This window comes from Danio aesculapii, chromosome 15 (assembly GCF_903798145.1).
Source record: "Danio aesculapii chromosome 15, fDanAes4.1, whole genome shotgun sequence".
Classification (NCBI taxonomy): Eukaryota; Metazoa; Chordata; class Actinopteri; order Cypriniformes; family Danionidae; genus Danio; species Danio aesculapii.
Window position 1 is genome coordinate 31,199,948 of NC_079449.1, and position 23,101 is coordinate 31,223,048.

At 36.3% G+C, this 23,101-nt stretch overlaps 1 protein-coding gene across 1 annotated transcript; it reads left to right on the plus strand.

The window, feature by feature from the left end:
* The first annotated feature begins 59 nt into the window (after window positions 1-59).
* On the plus strand, window positions 60-21,657 carry cul5a (cullin 5a). The gene is made up of 19 exons (XM_056473455.1): window positions 60-126; window positions 1,288-1,397; window positions 2,692-2,791; window positions 3,084-3,260; window positions 3,339-3,480; window positions 7,592-7,737; window positions 7,889-7,969; window positions 8,461-8,554; window positions 9,397-9,527; window positions 9,684-9,791; window positions 10,063-10,127; window positions 12,748-12,880; window positions 12,967-13,098; window positions 13,193-13,316; window positions 15,012-15,187; window positions 15,295-15,456; window positions 15,742-15,860; window positions 15,942-16,065; window positions 19,058-21,657. The coding sequence occupies exons 1-19, from the start codon at window positions 103-105 to the stop codon at window positions 19,250-19,252; spliced, it is 2,343 nt and encodes a 780-aa protein (XP_056329430.1). The 5' UTR covers window positions 60-102; the 3' UTR covers window positions 19,253-21,657.
* The last annotated feature ends 1,444 nt before the right edge of the window (window positions 21,658-23,101 follow it).

Here is a 23,101-nt window from a genome sequence, read left to right on the forward strand (position 1 = left end):
AGGATATTTGAAGAGAACTGCTCAAAAGTATTCATTCTCATCTCTAGTTCTAATACCGAAGCAAATCTCGCGAGACCGGACGAGGGGATAAGTTAAGGAAACATGGCGACGTCTAATTTGTTAAAGGTAAGAGACACTTAAGCCCTTTGCCTCCAAATGCTCAATAAACAGTCAAAACCTCGTATATACGTTCATAACCTTCAAACGACTATATTGCACTATTGACGTTTAGCGGCTTGCTTGGACTCTTCCGTGCATGTCCTGTTAGTTTATAAGACTGTCTTGCAGCCTGTGTTTAGCTAGCTGGCTGTGAGCTAGCTGAGATTAATAAAGCCAATAATCACAACAATGCTGGACTGCATGTAGACCACCTAAAGTCATAAATCACTCCACTAGGTGCTGACTTACAGTATTGTGTTGTTTATAAATATATATCATAAAAAGACATGTTACTGTTACAGTTAGCACGCATGTTGCTAGCCTGGCCAATGATTAAATGACACTCCGTGTAAAGACTGAGGTAATCATGTAAATGTGAACAAGTGTTGATCATTTTGAGTTTCGTGTGTTTATATCTTGTTACGATGTATAATGTCTGGGGAATTTTTTTTTATAGTTTAAATATGTGAAGGAATCATCAGGGAGTTTAAATTAGAGTGTGCATGATGTTTGTTTTCATGCAGTTAAATATAGTGGCTGTCTCAAAAAAAGCTAGTGAGCTGCCTACTTTGAATATCATGTGAGTGTTCAAAATTATGTCGTCTGACAGGTTAGTAAAATTTGAGTCTTATACTTGTTTAAAAAAACCTATTTTCTGCCTATTGAGGAATTGAGGTTGCTTTGAATTGAAATTGAATTGTAGAACGTTAGATTTATTTTTTTCCCTCTATAGACATGTAATGTACCTTTTGATTTTGGCTATTGATTTCATTATTTTTTTATTTCAAGCTCTTAGTTGTCTTGACAAACACACACATATATATATATATATATATATATATATATATATATATATATATATATATATATATATATATATATTTTCTATCTTAAAACAATGTCATTTACATCACAACGGATATATAGTTGTGATTTATGAGCAATAATATTAAAATGGCTTAATGATACAAAAACAATTTGAAATACCAGTAAATAACCAAGAAAAACTGAAAAAACTAAAGAATTAAAGTGGAAAAGGTAAACTACTGTGTATATAAGCTGTTATGAATAAACGTATATGTACTTGTTTTCTAATCATCTGTCTCCCTTTATGGTTATTTTGCCTAGAACAAGGGTTCCCTCCAGTTTGAGGACAAGTGGGATCTTATGCGTCCCATAGTCCTGAAGTTGCTTCGCCAAGAGTCTGTAACTAAGCAGCAGTGGTTCGACTTGTTCTCGTAAGGCCCTGTGAATTCAGATCTTTTTACAACCCCAAATCAGAAAAAGTTGGGACAGTATAAAAAACGCAAATAAAAAAAGAAAGTAGTGATTTCCAGATTTACTTTGACTTGTATTTTTTATTGAAAACAAAATATTTTATCTGGTCAACTTCAGTTAATTTGTAAATATACATTCTTTCCTGTCATTCCAACCTGCCACACATTTCAAAAAAAGTTGTTACAGGAGCAATTTAGGGCTAGTAATTAGGTAAATTGGATAAATAATGATGTTTAGAAACAGGTGATGTCAACAGGTGATTGTAATTATGATTTGCTACAAAAGCAGCATCCAAGAAAGGTCTGGTCCTTTAGGAGCAAAGATGGGCCAATGATCGCTGGTTTGCAAACAAATACAATAGAAAATTATTGAAATGTTTAAAAACACCGTTCCTTAAAGAAAGATAGGAAGACATTTGGATATTTCATTTTCAACAGTGCTTAACATAATTAAAAGATTTAAGGAATCTGGAGGAATTTTAGTGCGTAAAGAACAAGACCGCAGGCCTAAGCTGAACAACTGTGATTTCCAATCCCTCAGGTGGCACTGCATCAAGAATCGTCATTCATCTATAAGCGATATTACCACATGGGCTTAGGACTACTTTGGCAAATCTTTGTCAAATACCACAATACGTATTTACATCCACAAATGCCAGTGAAAACTGTAGTGTGCCAAAATGAAGCCCAATGTTAACAGTGTCCAGAAGCACCATGAATGCCATGTGCTTCAGACCAAAGAAGAAAAGGATCATCCAGACTGATACCAGCAACAAGTCCAAAAGCTAGGATCTGTCACAGTATGGCATTGTGTCAGTGCCTTTGGCAAAGATTACTAGCACTTCTGTGATGGCACAATTAATGCTGAAAAGTAAGTTGAGATTTTGAAGCACAATATGCTGCCTTCTTTTCCTGGGAAGCCCATGCATATTTCAACAAGACAATGCAAAACCACATTCTGCACATACTACAAAGTCTTGGCTGCGCAGGAAGAGGCTATAAGTACTTGACTGGCCTGTCTGCAGTCTCGACCTGTCTCCAATAGAGAATGTGTGGCGCATTTTGAAGACGATGAAGACCCCGTGCTGTTGCTCACCTTAAGACTTGTTTGCAGGAAGAATGGGACAAAATTACACCTGAAAAACTACTTTTTATTTGCATTTTCCATACTGTCCCAACATGTTTTGATTTGGGGTTGTAGATTCTACAAAATGCTTGTAATCTAAATGTTAAATGTGTCATCTTGTTCTTGTAGAGATGTTCATGCAGTTTGTCTATGGGATGACAAAGGACCAGCAAAGATCCACCAGGCCCTCAAGGAGGACATCTTAGATTTTATTAAGCAAGCTCAAGCGGTAAGAGCGGTTTAGGAATCAACACCACTGTAAAGTCATCTCTGAGTAGTTGTTTTTTCTTTTCTTCTTCTTCTTCTTCTCCTTCACTTATGGGTCATTTTTTTTTAGAAACATCTGTTTAGTAGTTCAGTAGTTCAGTTTAGTAGAGTGCTATGTAAAGTGATAGTTCACCCAAAAATGAAAATTGTCATCATTTACTCTTGACTTTTTCCAAACCAGTTTGAGTTGTTTTATTCTGTTGAACATGAAAAAGAAAAACTTCTTTCTCACATTGTTGATCATTGGTGTTTAGCGAGTGCTCAGTCACCAAGATGACACGGCGCTCCTCAAGGCTTACATCGTGGAGTGGAGGAAGTTCTTCACACAGTGTGACATCCTGCCCAAGCCCTTCTGCCAGCTTGAGATCACTCTAATGGGCAAACAGGGCAGCAGCAAGAAGTCCAATGTGGAGGACAGCATTGTTAGGAAGGTGAGTGGGATAGCGCTTGCTTTTAGCACATTGTCCTAGATTGGGATTCATCTTTTTGATCTTATTGCGTTCCCGCAGCTGATGCTGGACACTTGGAACGAGTCTATATTCTCCAACATCAAGAATAGATTGCAGGATAGTGCCATGAAGTTGGTACATGCTGAACGGCTGGGAGAGGCGTTTGATTCACAGTTGGTCATCGGGGTCAGAGAGTCATATGGTGAGTTTCTTTTAATAAGAGATTTCTGTGTTTTTGATAGATGATGTTGTTGAAGCTGTATGATATTGGAAAAATTGGACATTGTGATATTTTATTTTCTGCAATATGAATACAATTTAACCAGATGATTTAAACAGCTCTATTTGGTACCAATTCATTAATTTAGATCGATATGGATTGTGAGTAAATCATGCATATAATATAATAAATTACTGTATTAACAAAATTAACAAATTAATATATAATAAGATAGATAAATGCAATAATAGTCTCTTTAAGGCAAGTCATTTCACTCAGCGTTTATTTTTGAAATGACTCTGGCATGCAAATGCAAGCTCATTTCTTTGAATGGGGAAACATAAAATTTTCCAAAACCTTTGGTCAAGCTTACGATATAAAATTATATATGGATGCACCATTTAAATTGAACTCTTTAATTCTGTTAATTTTTGATTCATGAATCAAAATCATGTATCATGACAAAGGTTTACAGGTTGCCAAAGCTAATGTGCATGTGCATTTGAAAGGAACGAGATCATGACACCAATCTTATTTAAGCTTTTTTCTGAAGGCCACATTTAGATGTCATTCTGTCACTATAACTATAACTACCATAAGAACTTATGTGTTGCACAATATCATCCTCCTAATAATGCCGTAGCCAATCGCGTTGGTCTTCTGAAGTAATTTCCTACTTAATCCAGATGGCAAACCTCATCCCAAAATGACAAGGACCTCTTTGTTTATGATTTGTGTGTTCAAATGATTTCTGTCATGTGATTTGCGTTTGACTGGTAGAAATGCATGAAGTCAGACTTTGCTTTTTTTCATGCAGATTACAAAACCAGAGAACATTTATTTCCAAGTGTATTTGGTTAGTTTAGATGTAGAAATTCCAAGCTTTATGTAGATATATTTATCATGTCTGTGAGGCAAGTATTCACTGAGATTCCAGTGTATTTGATGACCCGAGAGGGTTCATAATAAAAAAATGCTGCAAAAACTGGCATAAAAACACATGTCTGGACCGAGCCCTTTCCCCAGAGAATCATCAGTCATTAGCGATCGATGATTGGCACCTTTAGTTGAAGGAGGGGCTTCTTTTTCTAGAGCAAGCATATTGTCCATTACACCTTTTCCAAGTCAGAATTATATGAGTGGCATGTCTTGTGTATTCTAAAGTCTTCGATACAAAAGAGCAAAGATAACATGTGAAAAAACAGTACTTTATGGAATATTGGAGAGTCAAACTTACACTTAATGTATTAATAATGTATTAATAATAGTCAAGTTACAAACAGTACATTTTTTGTGTCTGAAAGTTTTAATTTTTCTTGAAATGCCCAGACAGTCACATGTTTTAAATATATTAAATTATCAACTTTGATTCCTTTGTTTAAACTCTGAAGTGACCTCACTAGGGCTGCACAATATATCAATTCAGCATCGATATCGCAATGTGCGAATCCGCAATAGATATATTGCAGGATCTGCAGTGTGAAATTAAGATAATAACCAGCCTCCATAGTTCAGAACATGAGATTTGTGGGGTCATCGCAAAGTTAAATCCTAATAGAGTGAAAGATTTTCATTTGGATGTGTTTTTAAGACATTTGACTATGTAAGATGAGTTATAAAGTTAAAAGATTTGTTGTATTTAATTTATAGAATGAAGACTATGACCATATCATGTTTTTTATGTATGATTATTGAATATTTGAGTAGCTCAATACTGTTAGATTCAACAGAAAGAAATTGTATTCATCTTTATTACATTTTACGCAGGTACTCTCCTACAAAATAATTCCTATTAATCTAAAATTCCTTCCAAATAGAGTTATAAAATGTCTAGTGAAATTTTATTTATATCACAATATATATCAACGGCAAACAAAATATTTCCGTTTGCAGCCCTAGACTCCGCAAATCTTATGGGATTTCTGAACTGTGGTGCTGATCAACAACAATCCAGACTCAACATCCTGTGATGTGACTATTCCAGATGCACACATTGCTATATGGATGTGGACATGAAATATTGTGCAGCCCTACACTGAAAAAAAAATATCTGTTAATTTCCATTATTTGTGTTTTCCGTTTACTTATGAATGTGAATTGCATTAGGGGATGTTGATCTCTGCTCTCTCGAATTTTAATGTTGGAAGTTCAACTATGCAGTTTAACAAAGTGGCTTTTATTGACATTTTTGTAGTTTGAGACAATATGGTTTAAGAAATAATATAAAGAGAGAACTAAGTTTGTAAAATAACAGACAATGTACTGGCAGCTTATTAGCAGGTTTTTGCAGCATAATATACAACACCAACCTAGACTATATATCACTTCTAACCAGGGGCGTAGCCAACTATTTCGGGCCCTATGCTAAAAGTTTTCAAGTGGGCCTCCCAAAGGAAAAGGGGGTGGGGGTGGATTGATTACCCTTTTTTCACCACTTACTACGCCCCTGCTTCGAACTATAAATTGTTTTTAGAAAAGTCACATTTTCAAACTTTTCAAGGTTTAAAGTTGTTAGAAGAAAGATCAGGGTCCCATAATGCAATCCAAAAGTATAAACAAGTGAAGAAAAAAACAAATCACAAAGTATGGAAAACTATCAATTTACAGATATTTTTACATTGTAGATATTATCAGTTACAAGTAGCGCTGCATGGTATGTGAAAAAAATGTGCAATGTTTTGTTTTACTGCGACTATATATTGCGATTAGGGTTGAGTCAATAGACGATGCCGTCGTCTATCGCCAATGGCCAATAGACATCACGATGCTGATCCGGTATTGCGATTCTTCACCTCGCTCCGTCGCAGCAGCAACCCGCTCGCAAAAAATACACACTTAGGCCCCGTTTGCACTAATACGTCTTACTTTTAAATTGGCGTTTTAGAACGAAAACGATCCACGTCCACACTGGCATTTCACCTAGCATTTCTGAAAAAAAATCTACACTATACTGCTGAAAACGCACATCACGTTACCACACACACAGGCATGCGCTGCAGCATATGTGCGCGTCTGAGCTCCAGCAGTCAGCAGGTGCTTTGAGAACAAAACCCCAGAGAGCAGTCCACGACAGACAGTTTATCAAGGATGTACCGCTGGATTGTGTCTCACTGTTAAACATGATATTTAATTTATCTTGTCTCTATCTAACGACTCTTAACGTCTTTTGAATCAATCAGGTAACGTGTCACAGCGTCAGTACACTGCTTCAGGCTTTTGCTTTCACGCTTGTACTTGGAGATTTTAGCGAAAACCTAAGATACTGTTGGTTGCTTCCTGTTGGTTTTGCACCTTTTTTTTACCAACCAAGTTTGTCGATGCCATTATAACAACACAGATCACTCTGCCTATTCATGCCAGAGTCCAGCGGAAAAAAGTGATTGACAGGTGGTAATTTGTGTGTAACGTATCTTCATTTATTTATGATTTGTTTTTGGGTAAAACAAAGACCATGCGGGTGAGGTAGTTCAAACGGTAGGCTACAAATTATGAAATTATGAATTATTCATACATAATTAATTCATCGCTGCCTACGACAACGATGCTATCGTCCATCGCAATGTTTCACATTAGACATCGTACATATCCCAAATTGGTCGACATCTCCCAACCCTAATTGCAATCCAAATATAATTTCACCAGATGATTTGAATAGCTCTATATGGAAAGAATTCCTCATTTTAGACTGATTGCCAACATTTCTTAGTGCAGTGCATCTGCGTAAAATAGAATAAAAAAATTGTAGGTATAGATGAATAAAATAAACCAAAAAAGTGCTTTCTGTTTTCTGGATAGTCTAACTGTATTCAGATACAAATTGAATAATCAAATGTAAATTAATAACACTGTATATTAACCTTTGTTAAAGCTACAAACATTATAATTTCTTACTATGTACCTTTAAAAACACAAGCAAATGTTCTGAACTATGATACCAAGTCAACATTGCAGATTCTGTGATGTGATGACTGCAGATGTGCACATTGTGATATCAATACTGAAACCATATATTGTACAGCTTCTTATTGTTACTCTTGTTATTATGTTATTGTTATTCTTATATTGTTACAAGTCTATATAATCTCTTCCTCAGTGAACTTGTGCTCCAATCCTGAAGATAAACTGCAGATCTACAGGGATAACTTTGAGAAGTCATACCTAGACTCCACTGAGAGGTTCTACAGGACCCAAGCGCCGTCCTATCTGCAGCAGAATGGAGTACAAAACTACATGAAATATGTGCGTCCAGGCAGAGATCAGATTTTATGCCACATATTCTCCAAAAAAATAAGATTAAATCAGATTGCATAACCAGGGGGAGTGTTATGACTCCTGCTGACACACTGCCTTTCTTTGTTTCTCATGTTTTCAATCGTGTCTCTGTTTACAGGCAGACGCTAAGTTAAGGGAAGAGGAGAAACGTGCACTACGATATTTAGAGACACGACGTGAATGTAACTCTGTACAAGCAGTGAGTATATGATTGGCTCTTAAATAATGCATTAATTATACATTAAAGGGCTTCTCACACCACACTTAACCTTGATTGACATTTAACCTTGATGCCTCATTCACACTAGCAGCGACTTTGCAGCTGTCACTCTGAGTGGCAACCCGCTGCAAATGCTGGTCTGTGTAGGTCTACAGCACAGAGAATGCAACTGGCCTCAGAATGAGCTGAGAGAGGATCACGTGAGCTCTACTGGTGCTCCTATTGGCCGTCATTCATGAAAGTGCAGTTCTCAACTTTGTCGCATCGCTCGACACGCCCACACAGTCGCTGTCGCTCATGTAGCCGGTCATTTTGTCGCTCGTAGTGTGAATGAGGCTTAAGTATGAAAAGCCCTTGTGTATAATCTTACATTTTAGCATTAAAACAACCATTAGAGATTTAATTAGTTGTCAGTATTAAATGAAGTAATATCAGCAATCTGAATTTGTTGACTTTTTTTCCCTTCACAGCTTATGGAATGTTGTGTGAATGCACTGGTAACGTCATTTAAAGAAACTATCTTAGCTGAATGTCCAGGCATGATCAAAAGAAACGAGACTGACAGTGAGTATGAGATTTTTTTTTTATCTTTTAAAACGTGAGAGATTTTTAACTACAAATGCTCATAAAGAATGATCAAGAATAGCTTTAATATGGTAATACAATTCAATTAACATATATTTGTTTTTCATTTCAAAATATAATATCTCCTGTGATGTAAAGCTAAATATTCGGTGTCTCTCGGTCCTTCAGAAACCATACTAATATGGTGATCTGGTCCTCAAAAGGAAAAAAATGATCATTAACATTTTCAGCTTAATATTTGTAATATTTTTGTGGAATCTTTCATGAATAAAAAGTCCAATCAATATATTTATTTCTTTTAATACAAAGTTTTGTTGTCATAACTGTTTATTTTGGTCAATTTAATACTTGCTGAATTAAATATGTGAATTTTTCTTTAAAAAATATCTTGACACAATTAGGCATGGGCCGGTATAAGATTCTGACGGTAGGATAACCTTGGATGAAAATTGTGATTACTGCTCTAAAACATATTATTTTTAAATGTCTGGGTAAAAAAACTAAAACTTTTGATGTCAAAAATCACTGAGTTTTTTTTTTTTTTTGCTTCATTTGTTTCACAGATTTCTTTACTATTTAAAACAACATCTTTGGATATCTTTTCAGCTGGAGATACTGTTGTCCTAAGAATGTAAAAGAAAATCTTACTTGTACTGTAGGAACGGTATAACAGAAAATTTTGGTGGTTTAAAATCTTGACTTTTCCAAATTATGGTATACATTGAAAACGGTTATCATCCTAAGTCTAGACACAACTGTAGTCTTTCTTTAAATGTAAGCATTGGCCCTCTGTGATGTCTTTCTGAACTTTTCACCCACAGAGCTGCACCTCATGTTCTCTCTCATGGATAAAGTGCCCAATGGGATTGAACCCATGCTGAAAGACTTAGAGGAGCACATCATCAGTGCGGGACTCGCAGACATGGTGGCCGCTGCTGAGACCATCACAACTGTGAGCACTGCATTCACTGAATAAATAGGGATTTTGTGAGCTTTACACATTTAGAGCATTCATTGGCTTTTGTTATTAACAATATAAATAACTTATTCATGTTTTTATTTAAAAGTTTTGCCATCGCTAATGTTCTTGTTTAATGATTCTCTTTAGGATTCTGAGAAGTACGTGGAGCAGCTCCTGACTCTGTTCAATCGATTTAGTAAATTAGTGAAGGAAGCCTTCCAGGATGATCCTCGCTTCCTGACGGCTAGAGATAAAGTGAGCATATCAACCCATCTGTATTCATTCTCATTGTCTTACAGCTTGTCTCAGTACAGTAAGAGGCCTGCATTACTAGATCACACCACAGATGGTTACCAGAGATCTGTGATGACAGTAGTACAGCCGAAGGTTTTATAACAATAACTCCATCAGAAACAATATTGATGCTTTTAAAACATGAATTGCCATGTTTTTAATGCATCACACCTACTGTTTTAATGTCATATAATAATAATAATAATAATAATGTTTTAAATTTTTTCCGCAGGCATATAAAGCAGTTGTGAATGATGCCACAATATTTAAGTTGGAGCTGCCAATGAAACAGAAGGGGTAAGTAACGAATGCTTTCTTGGAATCTGTTCACACTTTATTTAAGTGTGATGCACTAAATAACCAGCTTGAATATTCAGTAAACGTATAACAAATATAAGCAAAAATGCAGAAAACAAGTTGCACTGGGTTAAGGTTCTTTTTATTAACAAAAGTTTCATTCTTAAACAATGTAAAATGGTTTACTGATAGATACTGAACAGAAATTATTGTGTTTTTGTTAGAAACAAACTTTATTATAAATATCAAGTCTAAACAGTTTTTTAAAGCAAAACAGGATCTAATGCATGTATTGAATGGACTACAAATACTTGCATGTCTCTCTATTTTAGCACCAGTCAAATGATGTTTACTGCATTACATTAGTTGCTTTAAAGTGTAAGCTGCTTTCCATTTTATATTATAAAAAAGGTGACTTTAAAAAAAAAAAAAAAAAGCAGAACTTGTCAGCACATTTCCAGGCTTCTGAGAAGCAAATCTCATTGTAGTGAATGAGAACTTGTTTTCCCATTTTCCCCAATTTGCAATGAATAAAATCTTTGCAAACATTGGGAGATGTATTTCCTTGGTCAGAAGAAAATAAAGGTCCGTGTCAAATTGCATACTTATGCACTATTCTACACCATTTTGTAGTGTAAATAGTGTATGTAGTGTGTTCACACACTGAAATATCTGTTTTGTTCTAAAAAAAAAATAAGTGGACTTTAAATACCCAGATGATACACTAATTCATGTTGGACACTTCAACAGTTGAGAATTGAAATTTCACAGTAATAAAATGTGTAGTATTATCAAGCTCATTTTAAAAATGAAAAAAGGTAAACTTTCATCACAGGCTGCTCCTTATTAAAGTCCATATTTCAGTATTGTGTGCACTCATATAAAAGTTGGTTCATCAAAAGGTTCTGTCATTGTTTTCTCACTTTCTTTACTTTTGTTGAAAGACACTTTTCATCTGTTCATCTTAGGAACACAATTTAAGAAGTGACAAATTTGTAGCAATATTTCAGCTTTTCTTGCGCTGTTTGCTGTGAAAATGTACACAAATTTACACATCTTTGTTCATTACTTTTTGACTTTGGTCTTTGTAATTTCTATAAAATTTCTATGACACAAAGGGCTCTATTTTAACGATCTAGGCGCAAAGTCTAAAGCACATGGCGCAAAACCATTAAGGGCATGTCTGAAACCACCTTTAATATTTTATGAATGGAAAAATACACGTCACCCTGGCATATGATCTAACGGGGTTGTGCTTATTCTCTTTATGAGTTATGAGTGGGTTTTGAGCATAACGTGCATTAAACCAATCATCTCCCATTCCCTTGAACAGTTGAGTCGCACCATGGCGCATTTACTATTTTTACATGGTGGACTTTGCAAGTGGAAAAACTGAACGCTTCACTAGCGGGAAAACAGTTAAACAGACAATCTGCAGCACGAGAATAAAGAACGAGCCTCCTCCATTCAGCCTCTTTACTTTACTCCTTTACTTTGGTGGAGTAAGGAAACAGTGGAAGCTCACTCCACTGAAGACATCCATTAGCCTACATATTTCATTTTGTTTTTATTAAGTGCAAAAATTTGTTTCAAAACCATTTCTAAATTCAGTTTTAATTTCCAACAAACAAATAATTGAACCATAATAATGAAGTGTGATAAAAAAAAAACTGAGTTATATCCAAACGCACGTTCTATTCTTATGCCCCATATGGAGATGCATGCGTCTCCAAAACCCGACAGGTAGACAAATCTAAACTTGTTTTTATTAAAACTAATATAAATATGCATATAATAAATGTACTACTAATAATTAATGACATTATGCAAATGAAAATTGTCACGAATAAACTGAAAAAAGCCCCCCCTACATGAAGAAGGCATGGAGGTAGTGGTTGTTATATTTATGTAGAAAATAATTGTAACATTTTAATCCTTTAATTTTTTTCATATGTAAAGTTATTTGTGTATTGCTGTACAACCTGCGTGTATTAAGTAATGTTTAAGCGTTTGGACCCACATAGGCACACAACTAACACGCTCTGCGCTGGACTTTAGACCAGCTTTTAGTTAGTCAATGGCGCAGTCTATTTCAGTTCCTCAAAATAGCAATGCACCAACAATGCGCCTTAATACACCTCCATTATAGATCAGCACACCCACAGTCCACAAAGTGGTGCAAATGGATTTGCTGTTTAAACAATGTGGCGCAAAACGTGAAAATTAGTGTTGAGCTGCTCCGAAAATAGCAACAAATCACGCCAAACACGTATTGCGCAATATTACGCTTGGTGTATGATAGGGCCCAAAGAGAGAAAACACACATAAATGATACAAAAATGACTTTTAAATGACCAAAACAAGCATTTCAATTCAAATACAACAAACATTGTCTTGTACAAATAGGCTGAATGCATGCTGCAATGTCATAAGACACAACTAAAACAGGGCACACACCTGTGAAGAAACGCAGTACCATGCTGGAAATTTAGCTTTTTTCTCAATAAAAAGTCAGTGATATTTGGGCTTCAAGTGGAAACCCTTTATAAAAACTAAATGAGGGTGAGGAATGAAGACAGAAGTTTTCTATAATAATTTTCTTCAATGTTTTTATACACAGAGTGGGCCTTAAAACACAACCAGAGTCCAAGTGTCCGGAGCTGCTTGCTAACTATTGCGACATGCTGCTAAGAAAGACACCACTCAGCAAAAAGCTGACCTCAGAGGAGATCGAGCTCAAGCTGAAGGAAGTGGTGAGAGACTCTATTGTTGTCACATGTTGTTTGCTCATCTGTTGTCCTTAAAAGTGTTTCACAATACTACGAATGACTTTCTGTAGCTACTGGTGCTTAAATACGTCCAGAATAAGGATGTATTTATGAGGTACCACAAAGCCCACCTGACCAGGCGTCTGATCCTGGACATCTCAGCTGACAGTGAGATCGAGGAGAACATGGTCGAGTGGCTCAGGGTGAGAATAAAAGGGAAATGATACTGTGTGAAAGTCTGTTTGAGGGTTTCATACATTATTCACTCACTGTTTGCTTCAATCGGGCATGTTTCAGGAAGTCGGGATGCCTGCTGACTATGTGAACAAGCTGGCTAGGATGTTCCAGGACATCAAAGTGTCTGAAGATCTTAATCAGGTTTTCAAGGAGATGCACAAACATAACAAGCTGGCTTTACCAGGTGACTTAAAAAGACGCTTTCCTTTCTGTATATGCATTTACATTAGCTTTAAGCTCAGTTAGATCAAAAAAAATACTTGAGAATGTATAAACAGAAATATCAAGCATCATGAAAAAATGTTTCTTAAGAACCAGGTCAGCATAAGACTGAAGACTGGAGTAACAATGCTGAAAATTTAGCTTTGCATTTATAAATAGAATTTCACAGTATTGATTTTTGTTTAGATTAAATAAATGCATCCTTGATTTAAAAAACAAAAAATACAAACAAAAAAAGCAGTGGTTAAAATTATGTTGTAATTGCAATAATATATATATAAATGTAAATTTATTTTTTACTGATGTTGTTCTGGCCTATTGGCTGAGGCCATGGAAGTGTGGTTGCGAGCTTTGTTTCGAACACACTTCACTCCATTTGCTTTCATTCAATTCCCTATTAAACGTTTACTTCACCAACAATAAATGCATTAAAATCAAGTTAAAAATTATATCAAATGAAATTTGTTATAAAACAATAATCTATCAATAAACGAAATATGAAGAGCCATACTTCTGCCACCATTCTTCTGCAGTCTCAGCCAAAAGGCCAGAACATCAAGTCAAATAATTGTGTGTCTTTTTAATTGTGTTGCTTTTTAAAGAAATGGCTATAACAAATGTTCTGAAAGAATCTTGTTATTTGCATCATTGCCACTAAGTCCCTGTCCACACGAACATGGGTATTTTCAAAACCGCACTTTTTTTTTTGTACGCGGTTTCACTGTTTGTTTACACGAAAACGCAGTGTCAAGTGACTGAAAACAATACTTTCTAACTTTTCTTTCTAAAAACTCTGGCTAGAAATAGGGCTGGGCAATATGGTAATGCAATCTCAATAATTATTTTCCATATTGAACTATAGCGATTTATATATATTTCGATATAAGTTTTCAATATTTTTAGATTCCCATTGTTGCACATTTGTGTGAAATTGGCTCTTAGAAGATTAGATTAGATTAGATTAGAAACTTCTAGAGCGTATTAATGTTATTGACATAAACTTTATCACGATTCAATATAGTATTGTTCATTGGCCCAGCCTTAGCCAGGGTGAAGATTTTTAGAAAATCCGGCTACAGTGTGGTTGTGTGGCCTCATGATGTCCACGTGCATGCTGTTTTATCCTCTCTGATTGGCCAACACAGCTGGGTTCACACCAAATGCGGAAGATGCAAATGAGGTAAAATTCTGCAAATTTGCTGTAAACGCATGGTATATTTCTTGTCGTTCTTCTGCAGGATGGTAATCTGCTTCTGTTCTTACGTTTTTATTGATTTGAAAGCAAATACTTAATTACACATTTGGTGTGAACCCAGCATAAAAGTGTCATTATCGCTGACTGTTGGTTCAGCGTGCCCTTAACATGCATCACAGTGCGTTTATCCGTTATGTGGATGAAGATGTTTTTAAAAACCAAAGTGGGAAAACCCCTGTTTATAAACATATAAAAATAAATATCCTGAATTCAAGAATCCCTTGGTCAAGGAAATCTTGAAAATATTTAAAAATATAAATTTTTCTGATTTTTAGACCTGGAATAATCACAGAAATGATTAAAATCTCAAAAATCATGAATGTTTCTATTGTGAAAATGTGTAATACTGAAGTTCTACAATGATATGCTGTGAAAATGGTTGGTCTCTTTCTCACTTGCCAGCGGACTCCGTGAACATCAAGATCTTGAATGCTGGAGCGTGGTCACGCAGCTCAGAGAAAGTGTTCGTGTCTCTGCCCACTGAGCTGGAAGACCTCATCCCTGAGGTGGAGGACTTCTACAAGAAAAACCACAGCGGCCGCAAACTCCACTGGCACCACCTCATGTCTAACGGCATTGTGGGTGTATTTTATTAATTTTTTTTTTACATTTTTTTTTTATTTTGTAGCAACTTTAAATAAATATTTGCGATTATTAGCTAATCAGACTGTGTGCTCTTCGGTAGATCACGTTCAAGAATGAAGTAGGGCAGTATGACCTGGAGGTCACAACCTTTCAGCTGGCTGTACTTTTTGCCTGGAACCAAAGACCACGAGAGAAGATCAGCTTTGAGAATCTGAAACTTGCCACTGAGCTGCCTGACGCTGAGCTGAGGAGAACTCTTTGGGTAGGAGCATTACTGATTGCCTGTATGCTGCTTTTTATTTAATTCACAACAGACTGGATCATCTGACGAATCAGAGTAGAGTAGGCTCCCAAAAAGACGCGATTTATAGATCTCTGTACAAAGCATTTCAGATTTCCTATGAAAAAAATTCCAATGCATTTTGGCATTGGATGGATGTAAACCTATTGTAGGTATCTTTAGCATAATATTTACACTGGTAAATAGACCTGCTGATAGATGTTTTACCATCACATTCTTCTTAACTTTCCCTCTCTTTCTGTACAGTCTCTTGTTGCCTTTCCAAAGCTCAAACGCCAAGTGCTGTTATATGAACCTCAAGTGAGCTCTCCCAAAGACTTCACGGACAGTACATTGTTTTTCGTTAACCAGGAGTTCTCCTTGATGTAAGAAAATTTAGTGATTGTTGCTTTCGACTTTTATTTACATGGAAATTATGTTTTAAATGTTTTTTTGTTTATCCTCAGAAAAAACTCCAAGGTTCAAAAGAGGGGGAAGATAAACCTAATTGGCCGATTGCAACTAACAACAGAGCGAATGAGAGAAGAGGAGAATGAAGGCATCGTCCAGCTTAGAATATTAAGAACACAGGTATGACAGTTGAAATCTTTAAAGGGAACGCCTGAGTGTTAAGATTGTATGCTTTAATACATAAATGTTAATATAAATGATTATAAATTTATAGAGCACCAATGTTTAAGGTGTGCACTTTGGGAAATATAATACTGAAAGAATGCCATAATGTGAGACAAGAAATGTTAGATGCTTGAAAATAACTAACGAATAACTAGAGAACATTGAATGGATATAAATGTGTTGTTATACCCATCAGCCTACTGACTGCAGTAAAACTGAAGAAAGCAGTGAACACTAATGCCTCATTTCCACTGAGCTATAGTTTAGTAAAGTATTCATTATGGCTCACCCTGATCAGGCTTGTGTTTCCACTGCCTATTGTACCATAACTTGGTACCATTATTTTTCACACTCTCTCCATCTTTAATACTCAGCTGAAGTGCCCTTGAGCAAAAACTGTGTGTGTGTGCACTTGGATGAGTTAAAAGCAGAGGACCAATTTTGAGCTCACGTTTGAGCCCAATCCCAATTCTAATACTTACCTCTTCCCCTTATCCACGTGAAACAAGCATATGTCTTAATACATTCTTAACAGCGGTCAAGTTTAATGGTCATGCTTTTTTTTTTAATAGTTTAAAAAAAACACTAAATTTTGCTATCTATAATCCATAATAATAACAACTGTTTTGCACTCTCTCCATCTTCGATACCCAGCTGAAGTGCCCTTGAGCAAGGATCTTAACCCCTAATTGCTCCCCAGGGTCTGGAAGCAATAGCTTCCCACTACTCTGGGTGTATGCTCAAAGTGTGTGTTTGTATGTGTGTGTTCTCACTCCTCTCTCAAAAAATGTGTGTGCGCACTTGGATGGGTTAAAAGCAGAGGACCAATATTGAGTTCACTTCAACAAGGCCCAATCCCAATTCTACCCCTTAGCCCTTCCCCTTTTACCACATGAAGGGGTAGGGGTGTCCCAATTCTCTTTAGCTTGAAGGCATAGAGATAAAGGGACGGGTAAAAAGCAGGGCCTAGATACCCCTTAATTTTTTAGGACCACACTGGAAACCAAAGGGTACAAAAATTTCATAAATACACCATCTACAACAGCAACATGTCTACATACACGAGTCAAGCGATCCACAAATAAGTACTTTTTTAGCATTATTAAGAATTTTTACAATAATTAAGCTTGTCTTAATACATTCATACCGGCGTTTGTGTTTTATTGTCATGTTTTTTTTTATTTTTTATGATAATGATATGGCTATCTATAATTCCCAATAATAACAACATCTCTATAGTAGATCACAACATACTTTTACATCTGTAACTCGTTGACACTCGAATACCCTGTCAGTAATGTCTAGTGGCTGGGAATGAGCTTTTTTCAGTGTCTGCTATAATGTTAATGTTGTTTTTGTGTGTTTACATAGATAAAAATATGGCCACAATGTAAATGCACAGTACAGTTATGAGCTTATTGCCACGTTATATCGTTATGATAACATGATATCCTTGTCTCAAAGATAAATAACAAAAAATAACACCACTGAAATAACTACAGCAGTCACCATCGTCGATCTCATATGAAGCAAGAGCTCGCGATGACATATGTTGACATGTGGGGGTGTTGTAGTGCTGTCCCATTTCTTAGGGGTAAATTCTGAAGCCCTTCCCTTTCACACTCTGTTTCAATGGCCAAAGGGAAGGGGTAAAAAATAGAATTAGGATTGGGCCATAGTATGGTGTATGTCAGAAATTTGCGATCAACATCTGTCATGTTCAAAGAAGAGTTTAATTATTGCATCTTTTTGTGCTCAAGTTCCTTTTTTTATTTAAATGTAGACAATCATCAAGTGCTCACAAATAGTGAATGGCCCCGGGATTGATATGTTAACAGCCCTGGAAATAACAATAGGGGACAAACAGTTCCTGTTCTTGCTTTTTGGCATGTGACTGTTCGTCACAAAACAAGTTTTTTGAGCTCAAGTTGATCATGGTTCATTGCTGCGCACTGTTATTCTGTTATTACAGATTGGTCTTTGTATTTAAAAATAGTGATTCCTGTGTTGTTGTTCCAGCACAAGTTTCAATTCTCTGTAAACCAATCAGTATTTTGCAGTCAGTCCAGCTCTACCCTCACTATTGTGCTAAGTACCCTTATGAAAGAGTCCCAAAAAAGTGGTACTTTTTGAGAGTGGAAATTGACATAAATGTGCTCTGTACCAAACCGTACCGCTGTTGCCCTTTAACTAGAAATTGGCATCGGCTTCGCATTTTAGGTTGTGTAGCTGTAAAACATATCAACAGGTAGTGCCTGTAGTTCACCGAATGCAACCATCTAATGTCATCGACATAATGGCACCCTCCATAGTCATGAATCTTTTCATCTTTAATGGACTTTCTACTACATATATTAGTAAGAGTTATCATGTTTGTTATATTATTTCATCTAAGTCATAATATCTGGGATTACTTTTAATGGCCATACACCGTTAATGAGATGAATTTTAACAATAAATACATTAGCATCTACATCAGGGGACAAATGTTTTGTTTTTCATAAACATGCACTGCTGTTATGTTGATGTCTTCAAATTGTTAAAGTAGGATGAATGTTTGTGTCGTTCATCAGGTTTAACTTTTGAACAGTTTGTATAGTTGAATAGATTCAGCCTGACCTCACAAGGAAACGTAAGTATTTTACGATTTGTCAGCTTAGTAGCTAATTCGGATGAATTCGTACAAGTTCAGTTGTACGAAAATTGACTATTTTTACAAGGAGGCGTGGCACCCAACCCCAAAATCCAACTGTCATTGGGCATATGCTAATTGCAGCGAGATCGTGTGATTTCATATGAATTAATCACTAAATCAAAAAGTTACGAATTGCAGTGAGAGCGTTATATTTACTTCATTTGATTGTGTCAAATAATGTTCATACACCCTAGCATCCACATCAAAACTGAAGTGTTCTTGGGGCTTAACATTTTCTTTCTTTCATTTCAGGAGGCCATCATTCAAATCATGAAGATGCGCAAGAAGATCACAAACGCTCAGCTGCAGACCGAGCTGGTGGAGATCCTGAAGAACATGTTCCTTCCTCAGAAGAAAATGATCAAGGAGCAGATCGAGTGGCTCATTGAGCATAAGTACATCAAGAGAGATGAGACGGACATTAACACTTTCATCTACATGGCGTAGTGCGGAAACGACTCTGGAGGAGATCCGTAAGCGTTCGAGAGGACGACGCTCCTGTCGAGGATCAGCAGCGGGGAGGGATGGTGATCTCCAACTTACTGCTTAGGCTGCTGGTCTGGTGGCGTAGTCACGAGCTTGTTTTAACAACAGACAGTCACACATCAGATAAAAAAAAATGTATTTAAAAAAATAAATCCCTGCCTTACCTTACAGTCAAGACACATGGGATGAGGATAGGAGATAAAAAAATAGGAAAAAAAAGACAAAAGGATTCTATTTTTGCCATTGGTAGTCAGTATGCATGGTGGGCGGTTTGCCTTTTTGTGTGTACATCTCCAGCAGCATGCGGTCAGTGGGAATGTCACATTCATCCGAGGACTTGTTTGTGTGTGCCGTGTTACGAGTGTTTTTTTCCCCCTTCCCCAACATCCTCCCCCCTGGAGCCCGACGCACAGCCAAGTATGAGAGCTGCAAACACCTGGTGCATGCCGACACTGAAGAGCACGGGCCGGGAGAGAGGACTAGCATTAGCACTTTCTCACTCTCACCACAATACGTCAGCATGGCTTTATTTGGGTTGTTTTTAAACTACTTGGTTTTTGTTTTGACTGTTTTCTGTCAAAGGTTTGCAGCCATCCTTAAGCTACAAGAGAGGCTGATTGCAGTTTATGTCACTGGTTAATCTTGGTGAGACTTGGCAACAGTTCAGACGTCACAAAGGGTCAAACTCTGCTAGCAAAGTTCTGTGGGCAGATATCTTTCAGATTTCAGTGGGGATATTTGGGTGGGGGGGGGGTGTGCTGACATTACCAGTATGCACCAAATCAGAAGGTCAGTTTTTCCTTTTAGCTCAACTTTTTTTCCGTTAACAATCTCAAACAGTGACTGAATTGCCGACTGATTTATTACGAGTGTCTGGGAAGGGGTGGCCCTACTAACGTCCTGTAACACATGTTGAATTTTAGACACAAACTCTAGTTAATTCTCATCACAAACACAAGTGGTAAAGCACAGGAGTCTGAGTAAAGCAAGCAGCGCTCCAACCTCAGGTAAAGTAGGGCAGTTATTTTAAGAGCAGGGTGAGCTAACTTTCATTAGCGCCTCACCATTTTTGCTAATCATACATTGCCAAAGCAAAGCACAAGAGTGCTGGTCTCAAAATCAAATAATTACTATAGTGATTGTTTTCCCTTTGTTTCCGAGGTCGCCCTGAGAAAGCCTCATCAGTTTCGTCAACCACATCTAGTGGAAAAATGGAAGCCTGGCCTTTTTTTAACCTTATTATGAACAAAAGCTTGTGCAATTACTGATCAGCTGTTTATTAATATTACCATAGTGAAAACAAAAAGTATTAAGTTATTTTCCAGGCGGATTTCAAATATTGGAAGTGTCTGGTCAGTAGTTTTGAATTACGGTTAAGTCAGACATCAGTATGTTCACCGCTTGCGTCATCTATACAGAAAAGAAGCCATTTTCACTGGCTGGTGCCATCTAAATTTGATTGTATATTCACATCCTAACACAAAACACTTCATCTAAAGGGGTGAAAAATCTGTGTTTGTGTCCCTTACGTAACCGCTGTCCATCTCAACATTTTCTGTCAGTCATGTCTGTTTTCTTTGTTTTTAATGCAGTCAAGTCACTAATATGTCTGATTACACACGGTAACTGCAAATAGTGAGAAGGATTGTACTGCAAAGGCTTTCTTTATAAGATCCAGATGTACAACAGTGTTTAAGAACATTGTGTTATTTGATTGTCCACTTTATTTATTGATAACTTAAGCATGTTTGAGAGAACGAGTGTGTGTGTGTGTATATGTATGTATGTATGTATGTGTGTGTGTGTGTGTGTGCGCTTAAGAGCCTTTTACAACAGGGTGCTGTCATATCCTGTTACGTTTATGCATTTTCATTTTTGGAATTTAAAATGGATGTTTCTGCTGACTGTATGTTTTCCTCTATCAATTTCTCTAAGGTAAATACATATAATTTTATTAAAACAAGCACTATGATTTTCATATTTATCAATCACAGTTGGGTTTGTTTGTGTGTGTGCTTGTTTCATTCTGAAGCCAATTGTTTAGTTTTTTTTTCTTCTGAATGCAGTCCCAAAACTGAGATTTCAGTTCATTGTAGTGGAAGATGATGGAATTGAATAAAAGAAATGGTGTGAATGACTTTACACGAGGAAATGCTACATGAAATGATGAATACTTATCGTTTACGATTGGTTTTTCTCTGATGCACATGAAATGTTTCTGTAAGTAGAGTCTGTGTGCACATCTTTCAGTGGTATAATGCAATAAGTGAGCGTGAAACAAGACATTTTGAAATCTGTTGATGGAATTTTCTCTAATAAAGTTGCGTACACGTATGAGCACTTACTATTAAGTTCATTATATTGTACTGGAAGGGTCCTATGTGTGATCATTTTTAGTCTTTAAGTCATTTATTTAATGTGTTGTTTCCTCACTCCACTACATCACACACTAGCAAGAGTGTTTGTCTTATTTCTTACTCTCCTGTTTTTGCAGAGTGACTTCCATTATTGTTACAGGATAAGAGTTTTGTTTATTAAAGTCATGAGTTAATTAGATCAGTTTATCCTTGAAACTTGAATGAGACCTGCTCTGGTTTTCACTCTGCATTCACAGTAAACTGGACTGGTTGTAAGTATTCATTTGTATGAGAAACGAGGAGTCATGCAGTTATTCCCACATACAGTTTCTGGTAATCTCTTTTAGCAGAAATCTGAATGCACAAGTTCCCTGTCGTGTGACACAAGCAAAATGTGAGATTAATTCTGAGAAGGTGCATATGATCTGCCTGTGACTCTGTGTGTTTTCCAAGATTTCTTGCCTGGGGCCTTAAAAGCTTCAAGAATATTTGAAAATGATTAAGAGGTTTGAGGTGAATGTCTGCCGTTGTACAGTGAAGATCTGGAACAGATGCCATCCTTTAAGTCTGAGTGAACCATTCTCGTGAACTGGGTTAATTTTTGCACAATTATTGCTGAAATAAACATGTTTGATTGAGGCACATGTGGGTTGATTTTATTTATTGTATCGACAATTCTCCCTGACCAAATAAAAGGTAATGCCATAACCATGTGCCATGTGTGTGTCTGTGTGTGTGTTTGTTTTATGGGGTGCTATATGATTAGATACTTGTGGAAATCTGATTTGCTTGTACATTAGTTTATTCAGTGTTATTCAAACTAGTTTATGATCATGGTGCAAAAATAAGCACACCCTAATGATTAAGTTCGAAGAAGGAATAATATCAAATTGTAATTAACAGGAAAAATATTTTATTTTGTAGACTCTTTTGTAGGCTGTGATTATTTTTGCAGCTCTTCATTGTATTATGTATGTAATGTATTTCTTTATCCGGTGTTAGGTGACCCACACTCTTATGGTAATGTCTATATCTGCTACAAACTGTCCAAATTCATTAAGAAATAGAGAAAAATATACACCAGTGTACTAGTTATGCTGGACATTTAAACAATTAAGGTAAAGTTGGTTTTATTTTCACACATTTGTTCAGTGACAACAAGACACACTCTATATGTTGTTTACCATGTTACTTTGAATATACGATCAGAAATAGCATGCAAGTATGACTTTGAACAATGTTGTGCTTTGATAGTCACTGGCTGATAATATGAAATCTTATTAGTATTAGTATTTGCAAAAAATACTTTTCTGATGATATAATATTAAGAAGAAAGTCTGAATTTGTGAATATTAAACCAACTTTACCTCATATTTAAACACATGGATTGTACATTAAATATTTATAATTATTAGATTAAAATAATGATTTACGAATTAAACAGTTCTCCCAC

Bases quoted from the DNA above. Each gene is read 5' to 3' on its own strand.
- cul5a (XM_056473455.1), top strand. From the start codon at position 103: ATGGCGACGTCTAATTTGTTAAAG. The intron at 10,128-12,747 runs GTAAGTAACGAA...TTTTATACACAG, and splicing joins CTGCCAATGAAACAGAAGGG to AGTGGGCCTTAAAACACAAC. The intron at 13,099-13,192 runs GTGAGAATAAAA...GGCATGTTTCAG, and splicing joins ACATGGTCGAGTGGCTCAGG to GAAGTCGGGATGCCTGCTGA.